At 37.5% G+C, this 26,619-nt stretch overlaps 1 protein-coding gene across 1 annotated transcript; it reads left to right on the forward strand.

The window, feature by feature from the left end:
* The first annotated feature begins 13,101 nt into the window (after positions 1-13,101).
* si:ch211-151h10.2 (uncharacterized protein LOC567699 homolog) lies at positions 13,102-23,404 on the forward strand. Its single transcript, XM_067390747.1, has 9 exons — positions 13,102-13,262; positions 14,438-14,651; positions 14,772-14,833; positions 16,697-16,835; positions 17,079-17,188; positions 18,762-18,942; positions 20,651-20,734; positions 20,904-20,999; positions 23,099-23,404. Exons 1-9 carry the CDS (start codon positions 13,102-13,104, stop codon positions 23,402-23,404), a joined length of 1,353 nt encoding a protein of 450 aa, XP_067246848.1.
* Positions 23,405-26,619: the final 3,215 nt, after the last annotated feature.

Here is a 26,619-nt window from a genome sequence, read left to right on the forward strand (position 1 = left end):
TATCGGTTTTGTGTCAATTATGGCAACCTAGAATAAAAATGACTTAAATTCGCTTTGAAAACAGCTGACGAAAAGCAAAAACGAATGTAACATTATGTTAAACCTTTTTTTTATGTGCATATTCATTGGAATCAGGACGCGCCAATTTGAGGAAATATTGATGAATTGATCTCTTAAACTGTTTAGATGAAGTTGGGGGTATATTATTTGAATAAATAGACATTACACTGTAAATTTGAAGGTTTTTATGCTCATCTACAATTTTTTTTTTTTTTTTTGTCCCTCTTTTACCTAGGCATGTGTAGCACTGCTTTTGAGATTGCACTTTGTATATTAATGATATTTCACTTCATATTGCAGATTGGTAATAACAGGGATACCATGGTAATATCTACATTAATACCTAGGAAATGAGGTATTAAGGTATGATATAAAAATGTAGTATTTGAGGAAATATTGATGAATTGATCTCTTAAACTGTTTAGATGAAGTTGGGGGTATATATCCACTACTATGTTTTTGTAAAAATCTCCTATGTAAAGGTATTCTGTGACTTTGTGTACTACAGGTGACCAAAAAGTTGCTTTTATTTCTTATAAAAATGACAAAATCATGTTAGATACAATCAGGGACATGTGACCAAAAAGAAAATGCTATTTGTATCAAAGAAATTTATTAGGAAACCATTCTAACATATACAAATTTGTCTGTGACGGGGCCTGACATTTTAAGGGTGAAATGCGTATAAAAATGTATTTTATTCAATCATAAAAACATGCTGAGATGGCACGGTATGTGTTCAAGTATAATTTGTTTCTGTGATGCAAATCTGAATTTTCATCAGCCATTACTCCAGTCTTCAGTGCCACATGATCCTTCAGAAATCATATACATATTTACACACTGTATAATAGCAAGTACAATATACTTAACCCTCTACTGCACACATGTTGATGGCACATGAAAAAACAAACTGGTACAGCCTGGACCACAAAACATAAAAATATGCTCCAGCCAATAACCGACAAGAATGATTTTAAAGGGATACTCCACCGTTTTTTCATATTAAACTATGTTATTCCCTTAACTAAGACGAGTTGATACATACCTCTCTCGTCTCAGTGCGTGCACTAAATCCCCCTGTCTCGCGGCGAAACTTTGTTAGCACTTAGCTTAGCCCAGTTCATTCAATAGGGGCCAAGCAGAGAAGCTACCAAACACCTCCACGTTTTACCTATTTAAATACAGTTACTCGAGTTGTGTAACTCGACCTAGGACGGTGACACAAAACAAAACGTTGCGCTTTTCTAAGCGTGTAAAATGGATAATGGCGGAATACCATAGCAAGTGCTCGGGAGCACTTTGATTTGGCGCAGTAATATCTTCGCTCGTGAAAAGTCCTCTCACCGGCCCCCGCTCTCTCTCCTCCTCCATCTCATTTCTCTTTTCATGACTAGCTAGCCTCTATTTTGTTTGACCACTTCGAACGTCAACAGGAAGTTACTCCACCCATGATCGCTTAGAGCACCTTTAAGTTTGACAATAATAGATGGATTTTTTTCTAGATGATAAAATTTCTGTCACGACAACTTTCAGTGTGTTTGTCATGGTAATGGATATATGACAATGTTGATATGTTTGGTCTTGGTGGAATAGATCTGCTGCTGCTGTTATTGCCGCTGGAAAACAAGTTCAGGACTTGCTACTGCCAGTAAATAAACAGACATTCAGTATTGCATTCATAAATTACCCATAGCAGATCTATACAGGTGGAGCTGGGGAAGGTGGAGGGTTTCTCAAAGCGCGCCGCAACTACAGCAAATGCTATCGAAGCACTGGAAGGTTGAACAAGCGAACTCATTGGCTACTGATAAAGCAGGAACCAATCAGCTGTGCCCTAAAGAGAATGATGTGATTGCAAGAAGACCATCTAGAGTTTCATGACACAACTTTGTGTTTTTAGGTAACTATTCCTAAGCTTCAAGATTTACCTAAATCTTTCTAATACAAGAATAGTGGCTAGTGCACCAAATTATTAGTATTATTGTCCATTTATAGTCTCATTTAGAGTAGGGTTGTGTTTTAGACAGGCTCTACAATGCACTCAAGTTTGCAGCCATGTAGCATTTATGCAACTAAAAACATTTATTCAAAGGGGTCATATAGAAATTTTATATACATATATACATAAACAGATTGGGTCACACATAACAGAACTATATAAATAAACATGACTCGTCTCAACGTTTAAAAACAAAGTAAATGTGTCTGTGATGACTTGATGATTCTCTCCAGTCTTGTCATCTCTCAAGTTCTTCTCAGACGTGGACAGGCTCTTCTGAGTCTCTGGTGCGGCGGCTCGGAGTTCCTGTCAGGTTGGGGTTGGACTTCAGGCTTCAGTCGAGTCTCGAGTTCGAGCCCTCCGCCGAGGACAGCAAGTCTGTTATTTCCTATCCAATACAAAGATTAAATGAACAAGTCAACTCATGAATGATCTTAGAGCTGATTTACAACAGAACTGAATTCTGTTTGCATCACTGACTCTGTTATTTTCCTGTTTATTAATGTGAACACTCCAATGAAGACAAATCTGAAAATCTCACTAGAAACAATCCAGAATTGAAGGCAAATGATAATAATCTACTCTGTCTGTTACACTTCCTCACACCTGTAATCACTGATCGAGTGAATCTCCTGAACCTCTCCAATTGACATCATTTCTAATCCATTTGTGCTGTAACATCTGCTCTGTCGTCGGCCGTTTAGTCGGATCCCGGGTTAGGCACTGGCTAATCAGATCTCTGCATTCTGTGCACATTTTAATAAGCTGGTTAGTCATGACCATGTGACTTGGCATCTATGAAAACAGCACCTGAAACGTGATTAATGTCATGTAAAATGTTCCATACTTCACCTTTAACTGTGCAGAGCCTTTTGCTTTATGTGTGTGTTTAAAGTTCTCAATATTATTCCCTCACCTTTGGATAAGCTGGAGTTCTGAAATGTGACTTTGGCTCGTGTGATTTCCACTCTGTCCTGAAAAGGAGAACATGCGTTCACCATCTCATACAGCAACACTCCTAGAGACCAGACATTCGCTGGGACGGCGTGGAATCGAGGGTCTGTCAAGGCTTCAGGTGGGCAGTAATCCAGCACTCCTGTAAGAGAGACATTTGGACATTGTTGAGCTTTTTTAAGAGCATCAAATAATCAGTAAGTTCACTACATTCACTCCCAAAACGCTCACCACGGTATAGGTCCCTCTCGTAGCCATCGCTGCTAAACAGCTGACCGCAGCCAAAGTCTATCAGCTTGAGCTCTAACGTGTTTTTCTTCAACAGGAAGTTCTGCGCATGGACGTCGTTATGAAAAACGCCACGCTCAATGCAGTGTTGTACTGCCAGCACAGCCTGTGGCATGATGACCCGCGCTGTTGTTTCGTCCAGTCGAGGATGACGAACGATGTAGTCCAGCAAGCTCTCGCAGGGTTCAGGGAACTCCATGACCAGAGTGAATTTTCGAGGATGTTCAAACCACTCGTATAGTTGTATGATGTAGGGGCTGACGGGCTCTCGCGTCATCATCAGCAGCAGCGCCACTTCTGTAACGAGAGGTTCGGGATGCCCAGGCTAGAGAAAAGCAGTAGACAGAAGGTTAGCTGGGTAAAAATCTGAAGAAAACATATCATTTTTTCTTTGAGATGTGTTCAACAGAGTCTTTTTGGTCATTTGGTGTTTCTGGGCTTATTTGTCTGTTACATTTACACCTAATGCTTCCTACAGGTGTATTAACTACAGTAATCTGCACTTAAACAAAGGTTTTGGCCAACTTACAATATCAAGGTAACGATTGTTGTCAGTCTTGCGAATCCGCTTGATGGCAACCTGAGAAAAAGAAAAAAAAAAAACGGACAAATTGATCTAAGTATTAAACCATCTCTTAAAGGGATAGTTCACCCAAAAATGAAAATTTGATGTTTATCTGCTTACCCCCAGGGCATCCAAGATGTAGGTGACTTTTTTTCTTCAGTCAAACGCAAATTATGATTTTTAACTGCAACCGCTGCCGTCTGTCAGTCAAATAATAGCAGTAGATGGGAACTTCAACTATAACAGTAAATAAAACTTGCTTAGACAAATCAAAATTAAACCCTGCGGCTCGTGACGACACATTAATGTCCTAAGAGACGAAACGATCGGTTTGTGCGAGAAACCGAACAGTATTTATATAATTTTTACCTCTAATACACCACTATGTCCAACTTCGTTCAGCTTCCGGCTAGTGAGGTCTGATCGCGCTCTGACAACGGAAGTGATGTCTCGTGCTCATTGAAGTATATGGGCGAGACATCACTTCCGTCTTCAGAACGCGTTATTTGACCTCACTAACAGGAAGCTGAACGAAGTTGGACATAGTGGTGTATTAGAGGTAAAAATTATATAAATTTGCCAGCAGCCATATCACCCTGTAGCCCAAGACTGGTTGCCCACTGAAGCTAAGCAGGGCTGATCCTGGTTAGTACCTGGATGGGAGACCTCCTGGGAAAACTAGGTTGCTGCTGGAAGAGGTGTTAGTGAGGCCAGCAGGGGGTGCTCACCCTGTGGTCTGTGTGGGTCCTAACACCCCAGTATAGTGATGGGGACACTATACTGACAAAAAGCACCGTCCTTCGGATGAGACGTTAAACCGAGGTCCTGACTCTCTGTGGTCATTAAAAATCCCAGGATGTCCTTCGAAAAGAGTAGGGGTGTAACCCCGACATCCTGACCAAACTTGCCCATTGGCCACTGTCCATCATGGCCTCCTAATCATCCCTATACACTGATTGGCTTCCTCACTCTGTCTCCTCTCTACCAATAAGCTGGTGTGTGGTGGGCGTACTGGCGCAATATGGCTGCCGTCGCATCATCCAGGTGGATGCTGCACATTGGTGGTGGTTGAGGAGATTCCCCCTTCAATATGTAAAGCGCTTTGAGTGCCCAGAAAAGCGCTATATAAATGTAAGGATTATTATTATTATTATTATTATAAATAATGTTCGGTTTCTCACACAAACCGATCGTTTCGTCTCTTAGGACATTAATGTGTCGTCACGAGCCGCAGGTTTTAATTTTGATTTGTCTAAGCAAGTTTTATTTACTGTTATAGTTGAAGTTCCCATCCACTGCTATTATTTGACTGACAGACGGCAGCGGTTGCAGTTAAAAATCATAATTTGCGTTCGACTGAAGAAAAAAAGTCACCTACATCTTGGATGCACTGGAGGTAAGCCGATAAACATCAAATTTTCATTTTTGGGTGAACTATCCCTTTAAATGTTTTAAATATGTTTTGATGCATGCAAGAGCAACACGTTTGTACAGTTCGGTAAGATTTACCTTTTTGGCGTCAAATTTGCATGTTCCTTCGTACACCTTTCCAAATCCTCCAGATCCAATCATCTCTCCCGCGTTGTAGAGAGACTCAAAGGGCTCTGAAAACAAACAGAAAAATATGAGCTTGATAGATCCTTTGTTTCATTTTAATAATATAATATTAATATGGGAAAAATAACATTAACATTCTCTGAAAACAAGCCTTAAGATATTTTTAGTGGAAAACAAGACGACATAACATTGGAGAAATAACGCCTGGCGATTTACCGTTTTTTGTCTTGAAGGCGGAGTGATCTGGAGCAGGTGACGGTTCAGGATCAGGCTCTGACTCCAGATCTGCTGGAAGGACAAAAGGCTCCACAACATCCACAGCACTACTGTGGAAACAGCAGCCAAAAGGACTCTTCATAGCCTTCCACAGCCTCCGGAAGAAAGAACCAAATCCTTTCCTCTTCCGACATTTTGTAGGTTTTTCTGAAATGAAGAAAAACAATTATTAGAAACATCTCTGACCTCAAATTAAACAATGATATAATGACATAACTTAAATTTTACTGTTAAACTCTTATAAATTCAAATTCAAATTCAAATTCTTATATCTGTAATGTTACAAATCAAAAGTAGGTCAATTTGAGCTGAGCAACAGTAAATGTGACCGAACATTAACGTGTTAAAAACTTGAAGCAGTCTTATGCATGAAACAGCAGAATCTCTATCTGTACACTTTACAGCGCCAGGCCTTATTTCAGTCTCACCTGTTGAGCTCTTGTTCACAGGTGAAGCCTCCTTCATGGCACCCCGAGCAGTTCGGTCATTTGAAGTCTCTGGAGGCCCGACAGGAACTTGACCCGGCAGCGGAGGGCACATCCACTCCTCGAGGCTGTCGGACCTGGACAAACACCGGTTGCCCTGTTGGTTTGGCCGATCTGATCCATCACCACTCCACCTCCATATGACGCTGTACGAGCCTCTGCTGCTGAGGCTCAACAACTCTCTGCATGACCGCCGCCTCTCTACATTGTCCTCAGAGAGGGACAGACATGATGCAGACATGATCCCATCCGTGAAGAATCTGTCGGAGTGGATCTGGAGCGGCCGGAGGCTGGAATATTTAAAACATTAAAAACTGTTTTTTAATAATATCAATGATCAATGTCAGTGGTCACATCAAACTGTTAACTTTCTTCTTTCAGTGATAAATCATTTATTAACTGAGCCATAACTTGTTTAATAAAAGCCTTTTCTGACCTCTGTGAGAGCGTTTATCAAGTCTTTTAAATGGAGTGGATGGACGTCCATCATCTGGGCTCTGCTGGCTGCCGCTCCGCCGCTTCCTCCTCCAGTGATCCTGACCTGTGGACACAAAAACAGAAAACTCTGACGGCAGAGGTGTTAAATATCCAGATATCTCCTGGCTCAGTGTCTGGGTCGGGTCTGGCAGCGGATCCTGAATGCGGTCATCAGAACCGGGTCTCCAAACCTGACCAGCCGTCTGAGAGGAAGCAGCTCTCCTGGATCTGGAGCAGCCTGAGGCTGGAATATTTCAGACATCATGTTTTATTAATAATCAATAATCAACATCAGTGTCTTGGTACTATAGTTACTCAAGTTGAAGTGTTTACTTCAAATGCAAGGAATCAAATACTTGTGATCACTTGGCTGGGAAAATTAGGGGATCAAAGGGGTTCCCTCGCACAAGTTTCTTCACATTAATTTAGTAAATCATTGTACAACATCATACCATAACACACCATGAACGGATGAAAAACTAAAGCCCTCACCTCCTCTTTCATCCCCGTGAGACGTCGACATCCTCTTCCAAACGGCAATAAAAACAATAACTTACAAAATACAGTATTTATATAAAAAGAATGAAATCAGGAATAATCCTCCAAAAAATAAAAAAATAAATAAAATAAAAGCTAAAATAATTAAATGAAACCCCTACAATAAAAAGAACAATAAAAGTGTCCTCAGAAATAATATCAAGTCTTTTGAAATAAATAAAACTATGTAAAAGAAATCTCCTCCGCTCTTCTTCTAGAATAAAAGTCTCCTCTCAGCAATCCTCCGAATAGCTTCACAATCTCAAGAAATGCAAAAGTCTCTGAATTCGCTTCGCCTCTCAATCATCAACAGATGCGATCTGGTTCCAGTGTGTATATATATGCAGACAGAATTCATAACCATAAGTTCATAACACGCGTCGCTATAGCAACTAACATTTGAATTTGAATTGCTCTTATGCAAGCACACCTGAAGTCGTGTGTGAGCAGAATCAAATCTAAACAATAATCAATTTATTGAATACTTTTACTAACTTAATTTTGACGTTTTATTTAATACATATGAGATTTATTCTTTCGAAACAGTTATTATTCTTATTATAATCCGGGGAATTATTTGGGTCCAAAACCGTCATTATCATAATTGAATAATAAAAGGCACTTATAGTCTAATATGGACTCTAGAGTCGTTGATTCGGACTGAAATGCTGATCTTTATTATGTTAATAAAATGAAAACTCAAAATGACGTGATTGACTTCACTTTATGGACAGCAAAACACAGTAAATAAAATAAAACAGTAAATAAAATAAAACTCAACAAAGTTCCAAGTTACTTATTTAAACAAACAAACAGTTGTGTATTATTTACCCTAATATTTTATTAAAAAAAAAAAAAAAAAAAAAAGGCAGCGATCTCCCTCCAAACACTTCATTCACGATAGAAGCGTGTGGATATGTTTGACTGACAGTTTCAAGAGCCAATGGAGTTACGAGGTTTAGTCACGAGATCTTTTTAGTACTTTTTTATTGGTTAAACATTTCAAAACCCAGAGTAAAGGGTGACCTAATGATTTATGAAGAAAAAAAAAACGACATTACGAGATTTCTGCAGGACAGCAACTTTATGGATCAAAGTTTAGAATCTTTTAACTATAAATGTTTGTACTTATCTTTACATGTCTTCTGCAATATTACTCTGAGACGATCGAAGGGCTGCTTCAGGTTAAACATGATGGGAGTGGGGGTTCAATCTTCAACTGGCTGGCGGCAGCAGCCACTGACAGGTCACATGACCTGGTGGCAGCTGCCAGTCTGATTCTGGCAGGTCACGTGACCTGCCAGTGGCGCTGGTGGCAGCTGCCAGTCTTGATTCTGGCAGGTCTGTCAGCGGTGGCTGGCAGAGTGTAACGCGTTTCTTATTTCTATCGTTGCATGGAAATACATAATTGTATTATTATTAATGTAATCTTATGACTCTATTCTTTTGTATAATTCACGTTTTAGATGGGTTTATCTCAATTAAAGCAGTAAAATGACCGTGATCTCAACTGGTGGAAAATGACGCATAGCCCAGCCAGCCACTGCTGAGACGCGAGTATAACGCGCTCTCTAATCACTCTCGCTGCATGGGAATATATAATTTTATTATTATTAATATAATATTATTTCTATATTGTTTTGTATGATTGACGTTTTAGATGGGTTTATCTCAATTAAAGCAGTAAAATGACCGTGATCTCAACTGGTGGAAAATGACGCATAGCCCAGCCAGCCACTGCTGAGACGCGAGTATAACGCGCTCTCTAATCACTCTCGCTGCATGGGAATATATAATTTTATTATTATTAATATAATATTATTTCTATATTGTTTTGTATGATTGACGTTTTAGATGGGTTTATCTCAATTAAAGCAGTAAAATGACCGTGATCTCAACTGGTGGAAAATGACGCATAGCCCAGCCAGCCACTGCTGAGACGCGAGTATAACGCGTTCTCTAATCACTCTCGCTGCATGAAAATACATAGTTTTATTATTATTAATATCATATTATGACTCTATTCTTTTGTATGGTGGACGTTTTAGATGGGTTTATCTCAATTAAAGCAGTAAAATGACCGTGATCTCAACTGGTGGAAAATGATGCATAGCCCAGCCAGCCACTGCTGAGACGCGAGTATAACGCGTTCTCTAATCACTCTCGCTGCATGAAAATACATAGTTTTATTATTATTAATATCATATTATGACTCTATTCTTTTGTATGATTGACATTTTAGATGGGTTTATCTCAATTAAAGCAGTAAAATGACCGTGATCTCAACTGGTGGAAAATGACACATAGCCCAGCCAGCCACTTCTGAGACGCGAGTATAACGCGCTCTCTAATCACTTTCGCTGCATGAAAATACATAATTTTATCATTATTAATATCATATTATGACTATATTGTTTTGTATGATTGACGTTTTAGATGGGTTGATCTCAATTAAAGCAGTAAAATGACCGTGATCTCAACTGGTTGCTATATGCTTCGCTGGACGCTCAACCATCCAGCCACTGTTGCCTGTCATTCCAAAGAAATCATTCTAATTTGTATGCATACTGCTAATAGTTGTGACGATTTTATGTTTTGTAATAACACGAGTTATGCAATAATATATAGCATAAAAATGGCAATTAAAACGTGAATTATTCTAATAATACGACCCTTTCTCAACATTAATCCTAAATCTGGATACAATCATTTTAGCGGCTGTGGGGAAGTTTAGGTCTCATTTCTTGATTTCATTTTAAAAAGGTGTGTTTGATGTAAATATTTAGATACATTGACTTTGTTCATTTCTTTTAAGGTCACGGGCAGCATAAGCAACATGACCACCTGTAAATCTGCTTGTTTCACAAATATGTTTCACATATTTACAATATTTGGAGGGGACTTGCATGTTTAAAAAGTTGTTGTTGAGTGTTAGCTTGTAAGTAAGTGTAAGATAAAAATTTTGTGGAATGCAGCAACTTTGATTTACCTAATTATTCATGACTCTTTTTTTTAATGTTAAAAATAATAAAATACATGTTTACATTTTTTAATGTTAATGTAAACAACAGGTGTTTGGGTAACATTTATTTGTCCATTTCTCATTAATTATATATATATGGGAGGATGTACAGTTTGTACAGTATAAATAAAAATCATGAGTCCCAGTGCATGTGTGTATGAAATATGATACTCAAAAGTATGTGCATGTTTTTGTTGTTGAGCATCATATTTATACATCAGGCTTTTATAGCTCAATTTTTTGAAAATCAATCATAATATGTTCCCCCAAAGCATGCTGTGTTATATTTGACATTTTCCACCAGTTGAGATCACGGTCATTTGACTGCTTTAAGTGAGATGAAACCCATCTAAAACGTCCACCATACAAAAGAATAGAGTCATAATATTATATTAATAAAAATAAAACTATGTATTTTCATGCAGCGAGAGTGATTAGAGAGCGCGTTATACTCGCGTCTCAGCAGTGGCTGTCTGGGCTATGCGTCATTTTCCACCAGTTGAGATCACGGTCATTTTACTGCTTTAATTTAGATAAACCCATCTAAAACGTCCACCATACAAAACAATATAGTCATAATATTATATTAATAATAATAAAATTATGTATTTCAATACAGCAAAATTGATTAGAGAGCGCGTTATTGTCACAGACACGCCAGGCTCCACCTCACCACAGTACCCACGCACCCAATCACCAGCGTATTAATCACCGCCACCTGCATCTCATTCACTCGGCAATCACCAGCACTACAAAACCACCACACTCACACACACTCACTGTCCGGTCTCGTTTGCAATACCTTGTGTTTATGCTTACCTTAAGGACTCCCCTTCATCATACTTACCTGCTCCAGCGATCTCCTTCATCTCCTTCGTCTCCTGGTCCCTTCGTGTGCTTACCCTTCTGTGTGTGTGAGTGTCTCCAACGTCTCCCTCCATCTCATCTCAGCTCCTGGATTAACAACCATACAAGGACAGTATTACTCTCTATTCATCTCTCAAGAACCCGATAACAGCCATTTCCACTCTGTGTTCTCATATTGTTCTAATAAACTCACCTGGATTGCTTTTATCTCTGCCTCCGTGTCTATATCATAACAGTTATACTCGCGTCTCAGCAGTGGCTGGCTGGGCTATGCGTAATTTTCCACCAGTTGAGATCACGTTCATTTGACTGCTTTAATTGAGATAAACCCATCTAAAACGTCCACCATACAAAAGAATAGAGTCATAATATTATATTAATAATGATAAAATTATGTATTTTCATGCAGCGAAAGTGATTAGAGAGCGCGTTATACTCGCGTCTCAGCAGTGGCTGGCTGGGCTATGCGTAATTTTCCACCAGTTGAGATCACGGTCATTTGACTGCTTTAATTGAGATAAACCCATCTAAAACGTCCACCATACAAAAGAATAGAGTCATAATATTATATTAATAATGATAAAATTATGTATTTTCATGCAGCGAAAGTGATTAGAGAACGCGTTATACTCGCGTCTCAGCAGTGGCTGGCTGGGCTGAGCGTCATTTTCCACCAGTTGAGATCACGGTCATTTGACTGCTTTAATTGAGATAAACCCATCTAAAACGTGAATTATACAAAAGAATAAAGTCATAATGTTATATTATTAATAATACAATTATGTATTTCCATGCAGCGACAGAGATATAAGGAACGTGTTACACTCTGCCAGCCACCAGAACCTCTGACAGACCTGCCATAATCAGACTGGCAGCTGCCACCAGCGCCAATGGCAGGTCACGTGACCTGCCAGAATCAGACTGGCAGCTGCCACCAGGTCACGTGACCTGTCAGTGGCTGCTACCGCCAGCCAGCTGAAGATTGAACCCCTACTGCATGATGGTCTCATCATTATATACTAATTTATATTTTAGTAACCAGCATAAACCAGCTCAAACACCTTCCATGCATCAAAACATACCTAACCGACATATGCTCGCTTTTTCAACAGGGTTGACCCACTTAAGTAAGACTTAAAGGGATAGTTCACCCAAATATGAAAATACTGTCATCATGTACTCATCCTCATGTTGTTTCAAACCTGTATGAGTTTCTTTCTTCCATTGAACACAGAAGAAGATATTACAAAGAATGTTGGTAACCAGACAGTTGACAGCACCCATTGACTTCCATGTTTTCTTTTTTCCTACTATGGAAGTCAATGGGTGCTATCAACTGTCTGGTTACCAACATTTTTTATAATATCTTCTTCTGTGTTCAATGGAAGAAAGAAACTTGAGAGTGAGTAATTAATGACAAAATTTAAATTTTTGGATGAACTATCCCTCTAAGTATGTGATTTCATAATATATCTGTTGTAAATATGGTTAAAGTGTCTGTTGAATTTACTGACAAGCTTATGGTAAACTACTGTAATATTACAAAGTGCACTTTTAAGAAACAGTCATGAAAGTGTGCTTTCTTTAAGTAAACATAAGTGGCCTTTTATTTATTATATTATCTGCAGGTAAGCTACAATTTTATTAAGATTTTAAAAGTGCACATTCAGTACTATTATCTTTTGGTTTTTCACAGGGATCATGCTGCTCTTACTCGGCACCTGCTTTATATTTTGTATCGTGACCTAATGATATGTATAGTGTCTATGTACTTGTGGTGGGAGCGGTGGCAGCTGGCACAGGTGTGTTGGGAAATGCCTCACCAACTTCCCTCACCACACCACATTCCTCACATACTCTTGGTACAACACAACAAGGAAAACAATAAACATTAATGTTTGATGAATTAAGCCTGCTGGTCAGACTAGTCCAACTGGAAAATCCGGCATTTGTTCTCCACAGCATGATTTGATCAACCTAAACACTTCACGCAGGGCGTCCATGAGGATACATGCCTCAGCTGAGCTCTGGACATGTGTGGAGCTGCTGGGAGCGGAGCAGGACTCGAGGCAGAGGAGGCCAGGATGGAAGGGAGGAGGAGAAAGAGATGTCGGAGGGAATGATCAAACGTGAGGTGGAGAAGAGAGCTGGAAGAGGGTGCAGATGGATGAGGTGGGTGTTTGACAGTGGGTTAACCATTGTGAAACAGAAGTGTGCTCAAATGTATTGAATGTGAATTGTAGTGTTCTTCAGTTCTGAATTTTCATTTTTGAGTGAACTAGCCCTTTAAATGCACTTAAAGAGAGTCCGCTTTTATGACTTTACTACAAAGTGCACTTTTTCAAAGTGTTTTACTATAAAGTATATTGTTTTAATAATCTTTTGTCAAGAAGTACACTTATTTTGATGTGTTGACTAACATACTAAAGCACATGTGAAGTATTGATTAGGATTTTAACTGGTGTTTTTTTGTTACATTTGAAAGTTTATATATTTTAAATGTACTAAATTGCAACTTCTTTATTACAAATGTGTAATTGACATAAAAGTATATTTTAGTTACTCTTAAGCTGAACTAACTGCATTTCATATGAATCGAAATGATAAAAAAGAGCTTATTTTCCCTTTGAAAAGAGCTTCTTTTCCCTTTCTCGTTTAAAATCAATGGGGTTCCAAAATTGTAAGAGTTAAAACAGGCCAAAAAATCCCACTTATATTAAAGGAAGGACCTGAGTCCTATCTACAGACGAGAATATCATAGACTTGCCAGTACACTCTAAAAAATGCTGGGTTAAAAACAACCCAAGTTGGGTTGAAAATGGACAAACCCAGCAATTGGGTTGTTTTAACCCAGCAGTTGGGTTAAATGTTTGCCCAACCTACTGGGTAGTTTTACTTAACTCAACTACTGTTTAAAAATTACAGTATTGCTTTCTTAAAATGAACCCAAAATATCTTGAAAATGAACATTTATTAATATGTTTAATAAATGAACATTTTAATTTCATTTTAGATTCATTTTAAGTCAGCCATATAGTCATTTTCAAACAATGGATGGGTTAAATAAAACTACCCAGCAGGTTGGGCAAACATTTAACCCAACAGTTGGGTTAAAACAACCCAATCGCTGGGTTTGTCCATTTTCAACCCAACTTGGGTTGTTTTTAACCCAGCATTTTTTAGAGTGTAAGCAACCATATGTCAACATAGCAACTCCCTGGCAACCACCACAAGACCCTAGAATGTGGCAATGAACATCGCATGGGCAAACATCACTCACAAATTCCTTTGGTTTAGCCAACTGTACTAATATTATGATTCACTCTCTCTGTTTCTCTTCCTGTCAGACTGCATTGGAGAAACTGGCCGAAATGGAGTCAGTGTCTGGTTCCGATAGCAGCCGTGTGGTTGGTTGTTCTGGAGGAGTCTCCTCTGCACCCGTCCGTCAGTCTGACTGAAGCCACGGGTCGACTGCTCCTCGCCGGGCTGCTGTGTGCAGCGATGGCTCTTTGTGCTTTAGCCTTCCGCTTCCTGCTCTGTAATGGACAGAAAGTAAAGCAGGTCCGTCTACTGTTGAATTTATTTCAGCTCTTAGATCTAGAGGAATTTCAAATGTTGTGTCTACAAATGAAATTGTCATGTAAATAAATATTTCTGTATTTGTATGTGTGATTTTCTCAGCATCTCCCATACAATGGTGATGTGATAGTGAGAAAAACTGCTGAAAACCAACAGTGGGCCAGGTGAGAGAGACCTAATCCTGTACATGTCACATACCACATACACGTATCCAGATTAATTGCACAGTTTGTGTTGACACCCACTGGTTTCCATGCAATTAACCATAAATCAACACTAAACACTGCTTTTACAAAAAAAAAAAAAAAAATTTTTTAGCTATTTATTGTAGCTTGTCAGAGACTAAAAAATATAAAATATTAGAAATGATTTACTCCTACTGTGTTAAAATAGTTTCTTTCTTTGTGATAGGAGTCAGTTTGAACTACATATTGTTCAAAATTAGCTGCACAGACATAAAATAAAACAAGAAACAGTGAATTCTCCTTGGATGATTCAGAGATGATTCAAGTCTTGAATTTCATAAGTTTCACATGTATCTCATATTTTAGTCAAGCTACAAATAAAGCTTTTTTTTTTTCTTCTTCTTTTTTTTAATAGCCTTTCTAAAAAACATACTTTGCACACACATTCATGACCCTAAATGGAAAAAGTCACAAAAATGTCAAGAATAAATGTTTCAATAATGTTTCAAGCAGTTTAAAAATCAAATGTGGATAATATTGACACTCAAAGAGGAATTTTATGGGTTCAATAGGCCTATAAGTTGGTAACACTTTACAGTAAGATACTGTAAGTTAACGCTAATGATGCATTAACCAACATTACCCAACAATGATCTGTACATTTGTTACAATATTTTAAAATCTTTATTAACTTTGTTTATTGAAAATACATGTTCATTCTTATTTCATGTCAGTTCAGGTCCATTAAATAAACTTCTGATTTGAATAATGTATTAGCGTTGATATTAACATTAACTAAGATTAATAAATGCTTTAGAAGTATGTATCGTTGTTCTCACACACATTTCTAAAGGCCTGTTAACTATAATGATAAAGTTCTAAAAATCATTCTAAGTATAAAATAATTGCAGACTCCACATCACAATTATAATGATAATAGCATTTTTGGTTACTTTATTTTATAGTTCTGTAGTTACATTGTAATTACTCAAATAAGTACTGAGTACTATTAATTAACTAAATGTACTTACTATAGAGTTAGTTAGGGGTAGTTACTTGTAATTACGTGTAATTATGCATAATTTACTGTTATTACTATAGTAAGTACATGTAGTAACATGTAACTACAGCACTGTAAAATAAAGATTTTTTTTCCAGCTGATGATCTTATTGATTGACAGCCAATTAGTATCCATCCTGCTTTAGAGATCTCGAGCATTTAAAGTGGCAGATGAAGAAACTGGTGTAGATGCTAATATAGTTATCTTTATAGTTGTCATTTTTGAACAGGCCTAAATTCAGTGGTCCCATGGTAACAAATAATGTTTAGTTCTTCTGGCTTTAGTATTATAATACAATTTTTTTACAGGTTTAACATGTACTGAACCCAGGAAATTCCTTTAATCAAACCCTAAAAACTAGATTTCAAAATAAAACACAATGCTGGCTGCGTCCGAAATCGCATGCTCTCTAGAGTATGTACTTATTTTCAATAAGTAATGACTTCACGACTGCTATAAAAGTATGTTCTATATAGTATGAACGTAAACCAGATGTACTACATTCACTATGTTGTCATTATCATGTGATCTACCAGCATCAGTTGCGTCACTTCACTGCCATTCACATATCTTCTCCCCATGGGATAGTGTTGTAAGCACACTTCACGTCATCCGGGTACTTTTTGCCTATGAGTACTGTGAATTTAGACTGCTACTCCAGAATTTAGACTGCTACTCTTGTCACATAGCCTACTGTTTTTCACCTACAATAGGAAAGTATGTTTTTTTTTGTCTTCCTATGGTTTAAAACCATTAATTTCATTTTTCTTATTTGTATCAGTATAAATCCGCAGCAGGATGCAGGTCATCTTGAATCCCAGGTTAATGTTCTAGCGGATGGTTTAGCGGTGTCCCTCCTCCACGAGCCCCTGCCGGACCCCAGCGAGCCCCACATACGAGGCCTTCTCACCAGACTAGAGGTTTGTCTCTTAAGGATGGGTGGTGCATTGACACATTTGAACAATAGTAGGCCCATCCTTACTTTCTGTCAGAATGAACACTGTCATTAATGGAAAGTGTCAGCAGTCATTATGCTGTCATGTTGAACTCGTTGCATATTTCAAATCATGTTGCCGTTGGAAACAGACTGCTCTTGTTGATCCTGCTAAACATGAATTAGTGGCGTTTATACATACCAGTCATTTTTGTCTTTTTGATTTCAGGCAGTGTCTCGGACTCTAAGCAGGAGTGGCTATGAGGAAGAGAAGGAGAAAAAGGACAAATGTGCACTTCAAGACAGAGTTAAACATATACGCTTTTACCTGCAGGACAGGTGAGCTGTGCAGATGAACCTTATCAAATATTTACCTATTGTCACAAACTGTTCAGACTTGTGACTTCAGTGTGTGGCTGTTTCTATGTTTGAACTCCACCTAAAATGTCTCACACCCTGTCCTGTTATGTATGATTTCAGACAGCAAACTGACATGCGAAGAAACATGCTTTCATTTTAATGGTTATGAGAAATAACCCCTTGTGAAAAGAAAGTGTGCTTAATTGCAATGTGAACTTCAAAATACTACTGCAGTGTACTTCAAATCTAAAAAGTATATTTAAAAAAGAACTGAACTTGCAGGTTATATAATACCAACGTAAATAAACGCCACTTAAAAGTTAGTTCACCCAAAAATGACAATTCTGTCATTAATTACTCATCCTCATGTCGTTCCAAACCCGTAAGTCTTCTGTTCATCTTCGGAACACAAATGAAGATATTTTTGATGAAATCTGATTTCTGTCCCTCCATTTACAGTCTACGCAACTACCACTTTGATGCTTCAAAAAGTTCATAAAGAGATCATAAAACTAATCCAATCCAAATTTTCTGAAGAGACTCAATCGCTTTATACATTAAACAGATTTAATTTAGGCTTTTATTCACATATAAACATTGATAAACATTGAACTCGCACATCAGTTGTGGTAAATGGAAGCTGACGCATGAGAACCAATGAGATTTATTCTAGTGTGTTATGCTTCATGTTTTCAATTCAATTCAAATTGATTTGTATAGCGCTTTTCACGATACATATCGTTTCAAAGCATCTTTACAGAGAATGCATGTCAACATTACAATTTAAAGAATGCAGTTAGCTAATAATGTAATAATTTAGGCAATTAATTTACAATCACTGTTAGCAGTTTAACTGAAGGTAGAAGCAATGAGCTCCTGGAAAAATGTATTATGTATTAACATTAATTAGTATATTTAGGATGTTTGAGCTTCAGAAATCTGTCAGATTTCATCAAAAAGATCTTCATTTGTGTTCCGAAGATGAACAAAAGTCTTGAACAACAATGACATGAGGGTGAGTAAATGATGACAGAATTTTCATTTTTGGATGTACTTAAAAAGAGAACACTATCGTAACCTAAAAAGCCATATGTAATAATGTCACATTATTTTTTAAATTGTCACTGAAGTATATTCTTTTAAAGCATATTATTTCTGTAATAAGAACTCTTAGTAATAATAGCAAAGTCATTAAAACTATGACATACACAACTGGAATTATAGGATGTATAGCAACCAAAAATGTTACACAAATCAAAACCAGTTTTCTATTCGATTTTCTCTAAAGTAACCCTTTAGATTTCAGCTTTGTTCATTCTCTCAACCAATATCTACTTGAATGAAAAAAGTCCAAAACATCTAACATGTTTATCATATTTGTCAAAAACGACTTTCTTTTTTTCTGAACTGATTTCTGGGTAGCTGTTTGTTGTGAACCGATAATTGTCTTTTCATGGCCAGTTAGAAGTGTATTTAATGATGTTACAGTGTTGTATTGTTGCGTTTGGGTTTTCTAATAGTTTCTAATGCTCCTGTTCTCTGTGTCTGTCAGGATGAGCTCTCTGCGTTCTCTGCTGCAGGTTCAGCGGGAGTGTGAGGCGAGTGTGTGTGCGGTTCAGAGCTCTTTACAGAAGCGCTGGGCTCTGCTGGAGGAGTTACACACCAGAGTGACTCTGAGCCCTGACAGCACACAGGAAGCACACGACCCTCACGCCGTCCTCACAGACACTGAGGTGACACACGTCTTGCCATATACAATATTATATTGACCGTCTGTGATGAATGTTTACTGATATACAGTGGGTACGGAAAGTATTCAGACCCCCTTAAGTTTTTCGCTCTTTGTTATATTGCAGCCATTTGCTAAAATCATTTAAGTTCATTTTTTTTTCCTCATTAATGTACACACAGCACCCCATATTGACAGAAAAACACAGAATTGTTGACATTTTTGCAGATTTATTAAAAAAGAAAATCTGAAATATCACATGGTCCTAAGTATTCAGACCCTTTGCTGTGACACTCATATATTTAACTCAGGTGCTGTCCATTTCTTCTGATCATCCTTGAGATGGTTCTACACCTTCATTTGAGTCCAGCTGTGTTTGATTATACTGATTGGACTTGATTAGGAAAGCCACACACCTGTCTATATAAGACCTTACAGCTCACAGTGCATGTCAGAGCAAATGAGTATCATGAGGTCAAAGGAAATGCCTGAAGAGCTCAGAGACAGAATTGTGGCAAGGCAAAGATCTGGCCAAGGTTACAAAAAAATTTCTGCTGCACTTAAGGTTCCTAAGAGCACAGTGGCCTCCATAATCCTTTGGGACGACCAGAACCCTTCATAGAGCTGGCCGTCCGGCCAAACTGAGCTATCGGGGGAGAAGAGCCTTGGTGAGAGAGGTGAAGAAGAACCCAAAGATCACTGTGGCTGAGCTCCAGAGATGCAGTCGGGAGATGGGAGAAAGTTGTAGAAAGTCAACCATCACTGCAGCCCTCCACCAGTCGGGGCTTTATGGCAGAGTGGCCCAACGGAAGCCTCTCCTCAGTGCAAGACACATGAAAGCCTGCATGGAGTTTGCTAAAAAACACCTGAAGGACTCCAAGATGGTGAGAAATAAGATTCTCTGGTCTGATGAGACCAAGATAGAACTTTTTGGCCTTAATTCTAAGCGGTATGTGTGGAGAAAACCAGGCACTGCTCATCACCTGTCCAATACAGTCCCAACAGTGAAGCATGGTGGTGGCAGCATCATGCTGTGGGGGTGTTTTTCAGCTGCAGGGACAGGAAGGTTGCAATCAAGGGAAAGATGAAGTACAGGGATATCCTGGACGAAAAACTTCTCCAGAGTGCTCAGGACCTCAGACCGGGCCGAAGGTTTACCTTCCAACAAGACAATGACCCTAAGCACACAGCTAAAATAACGAAGGAGTGGCTTCACAACAACTCCGTGACTTTTCTTGAATGGCCCAGCCAGAGCCCTGACTTAAACCCAATTGAGCATCTCTGGAGAGACCTAAAAATGGCTGTCCACCAACGTTTACCATCCAACCTGACAGAACTGGAGAGGATCTGCAAGGAGGAATGGCAGAGGATCCCCAAATCCAGGTGTGAAAAACTTGTTGCATCTTTCCCAAAAAGACTCATGGCTGTATTAGATCAAAAGAGTGCTTCTACTAAATACTGAGCAAAGGGTCTGAATACTTAGGACCATGTGATATTTCAGTTTTTCTTTTTTAATAAATCTGCAAAAAATGTCAACAATTCTGTGTTTTTCTGTCAATATGGGGTGCTGTGTGTACATTAATGAGGGAAAAAATGAACTTAAATGATTTTAGCAAATGGCTGCAATATAACAAAGAGTGAAAAATTGAAGGGGGTCTGAATACTTTCCGTACCCACTGTATGTGTATTTATTTGTGTCGTTTGTGTTTCAGAGCCTGTTCGCAGAACTCAGTCAGTTCAAAAGCAAAGTCCAACAGTGCCGGACGCAGCTGGAAACCAATATAAACCTTTTACAGGTCAATACATACATTTATATAGTCCTTTTTGAATTTTACAAGTTTTAATGTATTTATGAGGATATTTTTAGAAATAGGTATAGCAAGACAAGTATACATTGCAAACACAGCAACTTTCGTATTATAAAGTCTGAAATGAAATGTGGTTTTGCTGGTTGCTCTTCCTCAGGCACTTCGCAGCAGTCATCAGGGTCTGGCCGAGACTGTTGGTACCACCGTCGACTCTAAATGGACCAAAGAATTATTACAGTCCAGCACTGATCTGGTAGGAAAACATTCACAGATAACAACAGCCTCGGATATTTATTTATATAGCGTTTTTCACAATACACATTGTTTCAAAGCAGCTTTACAGAAATTCATGATGTTAATGTTTATAATATCTTAATATATTCATGCCTTATAGTCACATTTCACAGATTAAAGCTGGCTGATTATATAGTTTACATTTTACAAAGACAGGCAATCCAGCAGTTCAGATTTGCTATAGTAAATATCACCCTATGTCAGTATACTGTTGTGGCTACATTCTTGTTTTTCGGATTGACAACTGCTTTTACATTTAGGTGTGAGTCTTGAAATGTCTGGTTCACACAGCAACTTAGAGTATAGTCTCGAACACAGTCTGTATACAACTGGAGTCGAGCCCATTTTCTCTTACCCTTAACCATAGCGACACTGACCAGAGTTATATCAAAGATGGCGATGTCCATAAAACTGAAAAGTCTTACTTTTGACACGACAAGAGTTCAATCGAGCAGATAGTTCATCCGTCAAATCTTTATTACCCCACAGCAGTGTATATCTGGGTGGAAAGTGGAGCATTTTTGTGCAAATCCGATTAAATTTAATTTCATCATAAAATGTGATTTTTACTAAATATTTTTTACAAATATGTGGTTTGAAGTCCTATTCGAATTGCATTTCTGAACTCCTCTGATCAGATTTTGTGTGATTTATGTCACTTTTTCACGCCATGTCAAATGTAAACGTCAAACGTTGTTATAGGAAACATACTGAAAGTCAATGCAGAAACAAGGTTGTGTTGTTGCAAAGTGCTGGACAGCAAAAAATGACAAATATATTAGTAACCCATAGGGGAGAGTAGGGTAAGATGAGCCGTTTTTTACTTATGTGGTCCTCAAGATAAGGGAAAATGAGGCAGAAGTATAATGAAAGTATCTTAAGTAGTTTCAGAATGTTTCCTATCATTTTAAATGACCAGAATGCATCTATGAAAAATGGTTCTAAACATATGGCTTCTTATAAAAAAAAGTGTTCCTGTGGCTCAATTTACCCCAGGTTAGGGGTAAGTTGATCCGACTCAGTAGGTGGGTGTAAACCGACCATCTAACTGAATCTGAATCAAACCCATGTGAAATTTTAAAGATAATGTACCTATTTTTTAAGTGTGGAGTTTTTAAAAACTAATTTAATAATCAAATTTCCTTTTACAAATATTCATTTTCTTTTTTAAAGCTAACTTAAACAACATAAAAGCAACCAAATGAAGTTTCAGTATCTTTAATTGTTTGCATTTCTGAAACAATATGTTGAACACCAAAGTTGTAAACTTCCCACAATCAGACTAAACAGAGAGTTTGTTGAGTAAAATTAAATAAAAACTAAATAAGAATGAATAAATGTCACTGAAACTAATATTTTAGTCAAAAGGTTCTTGACATGATGCCGACCATATTAGGCCATTAGAGACTACAGGTGGAAAGCTATATATGATTAAACATCCTCTGGTTTGTATCAGAGAAGGATTTGGTGTACTTGAACACTATTCCTATCAAATAAAACTCGAAAATAAAGATAAACTGAACCAGTTGCGTAATAAATAACACCAGTTTATACTTCAGATTTAACTTGAATTCAGTGCCTTATGGTGAGGTAAGTTAAAACGCTTTGCCCCATAGCTGCCATTTTAGGAAAAGCTAGCTAGTTTACCAATTTAGAATAATATTTAGCTAAATGACTTACATGGTTTTATACATTGCTAAATCACCAATATGCATCATAAATATTTTTAGACCTGGGCAAATTTGCTTTCATGAAACAGCCATTAAATCTGATATGTTAAAATTGTACTTTCAGTCAGGCAGGATGTGCTATATAGTATATATTGCTTTATGTGAATATACCGTATGTATGCAGGTAAAGTAGGCTGTACTATAACATTTCGCTATCGCTATCACTATAACAGCCTCTGATGAAGATTCACTTATACTGAGATGTTCACCCTGGGCACTTTTCAGGATATATTCTATAAAAGACAAAACTAGTGTGAAAGAGCATACTTTTGCTTTTGATATGATTTGATTTGTTCAGTAAATCATTTTGTTTCTTTCCGGGTGACAGTTTTCTGAGATCCATGAGGATTTCACATCTTTGGAACAGCAGATGTCAAATTTTGTGATCCACTTGAGAGGCCTGAATGCTTCTGAGGAGGAAAAGACAAGCTTATCTCAAGATGATCAGGTACAGATCTCTGCACTGTCATCTCTTCCTGTTGTTCCGGTGTACGTTGCTGCTCCGGACGCAGCGCAATCACATTCTGACCCAGAAAGTGATCCAGAGTCCCCAGAAGCCTCACAGAAAACCCACTCCAAAATGTCCCCCTTCCATATGCTGTGTGGGATGAAGAGGAGGAGGACATCGAAGTAGTTGATTGTTTTTACAGGACATTTTTAATGCCTGGTATTTTTTTTTTTTTTTTGACAGCCTGTTGAGCAGGTGTAACAACATGTTTTATGCACTTTATGCACATTTTAATATATATTGAACATTTTAATATGTATATATAACATATTTTTATAAATATTCTGTATTTCTTTTTCTTTTTTTTGGACTCTTTAAATTGTGTCCATACTGTCGACTTGTGATTCTCTACTTGTAAATGTGTAAATAAGATATTTTTCATATGTATAATTAATAAAATAATATTACATGAATTGCACCACTAATTACACAATAGTGGTGTCCAGAGGGGATATTTGTTTATAATGACCCTACAAGTTCAATTAAACCATGAAAATATGAGAAAAATATTCTTTTTTTTTTTTTTTAACATATTTTAAATATGAGGGAAGAACAGACCATTAAACTTGGTTAAAGGGTTAGTTCACCCAAAAATGAAAACTTTGTCATTTATTACTTACCCTTATGCCGTTCCACACCTGTAAGATCTTTGTTAATCTTTGGAACACAAATTAAGATATTTTTTTTTAAATCCGATGGCTCCGTGAGGCCTCCATAGGGGGCAATGACATTTTCTCTCTCAAGATCCATAAAGGTACTAAAAACATATTTAAATCGGTTCATGTGAGTACAGTGGCTCAATATTAATATTATAAAGTGACGAGAATATTTTTGGTGCGCCAAAAAAAACAAAATAACTAATTATTTAGTGATGGCCAATTTCAAAACAATGCTTCAGGAAGCATCGGAGCATTATGAATCAGTGTATCGAATCATGATTCAGATCGCGTGTCAAACTGCTGAAATCACGTGACTTTGGCGCTCCGAACAGCAGATTCGACACACTGATTCATCTGTGCTCCGATGCTTCCTGAAGCAGTGTTTTGCAGTCGGCCATCACTATAAGTCGTTATTTATTTTTTTATTTTTTTGTCGCACCAAAAATATTCTCGTTGCTTTATAATATTAATATTCAGCCACTGTACTCACATGAACCGATTTAAATATGCTTTTATTACCTTTATGGATCTTGAGAGAGGAAATGTCATTGCTCCCTATGGAGGCCTCGGATTTCAACTAAAATATTTAACTTGTGTTCCGAAGATGAATGAAGGTCTTACAGGTGTGGAACGACATGAGGGTGAGTAATAAATGACAGAATTTTCATTTTTGGGTAAACCCTTTAAGGCATATATCTTACAGATTTATTTAGGCAAACTACAGCTACAGGTTTCTTTTTACTATTTTATTTTACAAAAATAATGCATATAAAAACAAAAAGCTCACCGGGCAAAAAGCATACATTGACTTCAACATAATCTACCATTAATATTTTGTTGGTTCTCTCTTGTTTTTTTCATATAAGTTCATAATTTCTTTGCATGACAGCCTGTCAAGATAATTTGACATGTTTCATTACATTATCACAAATAAAACTTCAAGCATGACTATGTAATATGCTTACAAAATCTTTAACAATAATGATATAAAAATGGACATTTAACTGAAACAAACGGTAAATGTGGATTAGATATAGCCACAGAAAAGTTCTCGTCAGTAGTGGTTTATGCTGTTATGTAATATGCGACCACAAGAGGGCAGAATCCAATCACAAATAACAGCCAACTCCCTCACGAGAGCTGAATTTCAATAGCCATACTTATGCGATGCACTTGACTAAAAGGTATGTACTTTGTAGTTAGTAAGTAATAAGTTAAAGCGTTTGTATGTAAACAGTTGAAGATTTTGTGGGCAACAAGCGTGGACACCTTTGGCATTCTATTTGTGAAGATGTAATCTTTAACTGAAGTAATTCAGTTAATCCCAGTAACATTTAGGACCAAAAGCCAGTCTTCACGGTCTGTTCTCCATACAGCTATAATTCAGCCACATACAATATCTATATTTCAGCCAGATATAGATTTTACCGCCATTTTTTCGCTGCTGTCACTCATGGCAATGACGGCCAAACTTTTCCACCAAATCAACTTTATAGTGGGAAAATCTCGGTTGCTGTAACGCACAGTCTGACATTGTATTTCAATAGGAGATGAGTTTTCTCTTATGAGAGCAAAGGTACTCCTTTGTTCTCTACTGGCCTTTGTGGATTTACTAGGAATTTTCATTTGATTTAAGTCTGTATGATGTAGACTGGACCTGAGGGTCTGAAAGTTTTTAAAACAACAGGTTACAGCTATGAGACAGACTCAGCCACATGAAATAGCTGCTCTATCACTCATTAATCTGTTTCAACATCTGCTCGAGCAACAAACGTTAAAATCTTCATTTTGGACTTTACTCCTCCCTTATAGATCATCTTATAGGATCATGTGACACTGAAGACTTTGCATCTTATATTTAAAAATATATCACAAAAGAAAACAGTTGTTTTTAATTGTAATAATATTTCACAATATTACTGTTTTTTGATTTTTGATTAAATAAAAGCAGACCTGAAATCACCCGACATTCTGCAGTTTACACTTAGGGGTTTGTTCAAATCATTAACCATTTGAATCAGTTCCACAAGTAACTGATGTAAATATACATTAACATTAACCCTCTGGGCCTCTTCGTTTAGGGGTCACACTTGGCTTCTTCACGGTCAAAGGTGACCGAAGCCTTAAAGGGTTAGTTCACCCAAAAAATGAAAATAATGTCATTAATTACTCATCCTCATGTCGTTCTACACCTGTAAGACCTTCTTTCATCTTCAGAACACAAATTAAGATATTTTTGATGAAATCCAAAGGCTCAGTGAGGCCTGCATAGACAGCAGTGGTACACATATTTAAATCAAACATATTTAAAACAGTTCATGTGAGTTCAGTGGTTCTACCTTAATATTATAAAGCTATGAGAATATTTTTTGTGCACCAAAAAAACTAAATAATAAATAATAAAACAATATCTATTGATTTCAAAACACTGCTTCGGAGCATTAGGAATCTTTTGTGTCGAATTAGTGATTCGGATCATGTCTCAAACTGCCAAACTGCTGAAACCACGTGACTTTTGCGCTCCGAACCACTGATTCGAATCGTAAAGCTCCAAAGCTTCATGAAGCAGTGTTTTGAAATCAGCCATCAATAATTGTTATGAACTGATTTAAATATGTTTTTAGCACCTTTATGAATCTTGAGAGGTGCAGTAACATTGCTGCCGACGCAGGCCTTACTGAG

Source organism: Chanodichthys erythropterus, chromosome 7 (genome assembly GCF_024489055.1).
Source record: "Chanodichthys erythropterus isolate Z2021 chromosome 7, ASM2448905v1, whole genome shotgun sequence".
NCBI lineage: Eukaryota > Metazoa > Chordata > Actinopteri > Cypriniformes > Xenocyprididae > Chanodichthys > Chanodichthys erythropterus.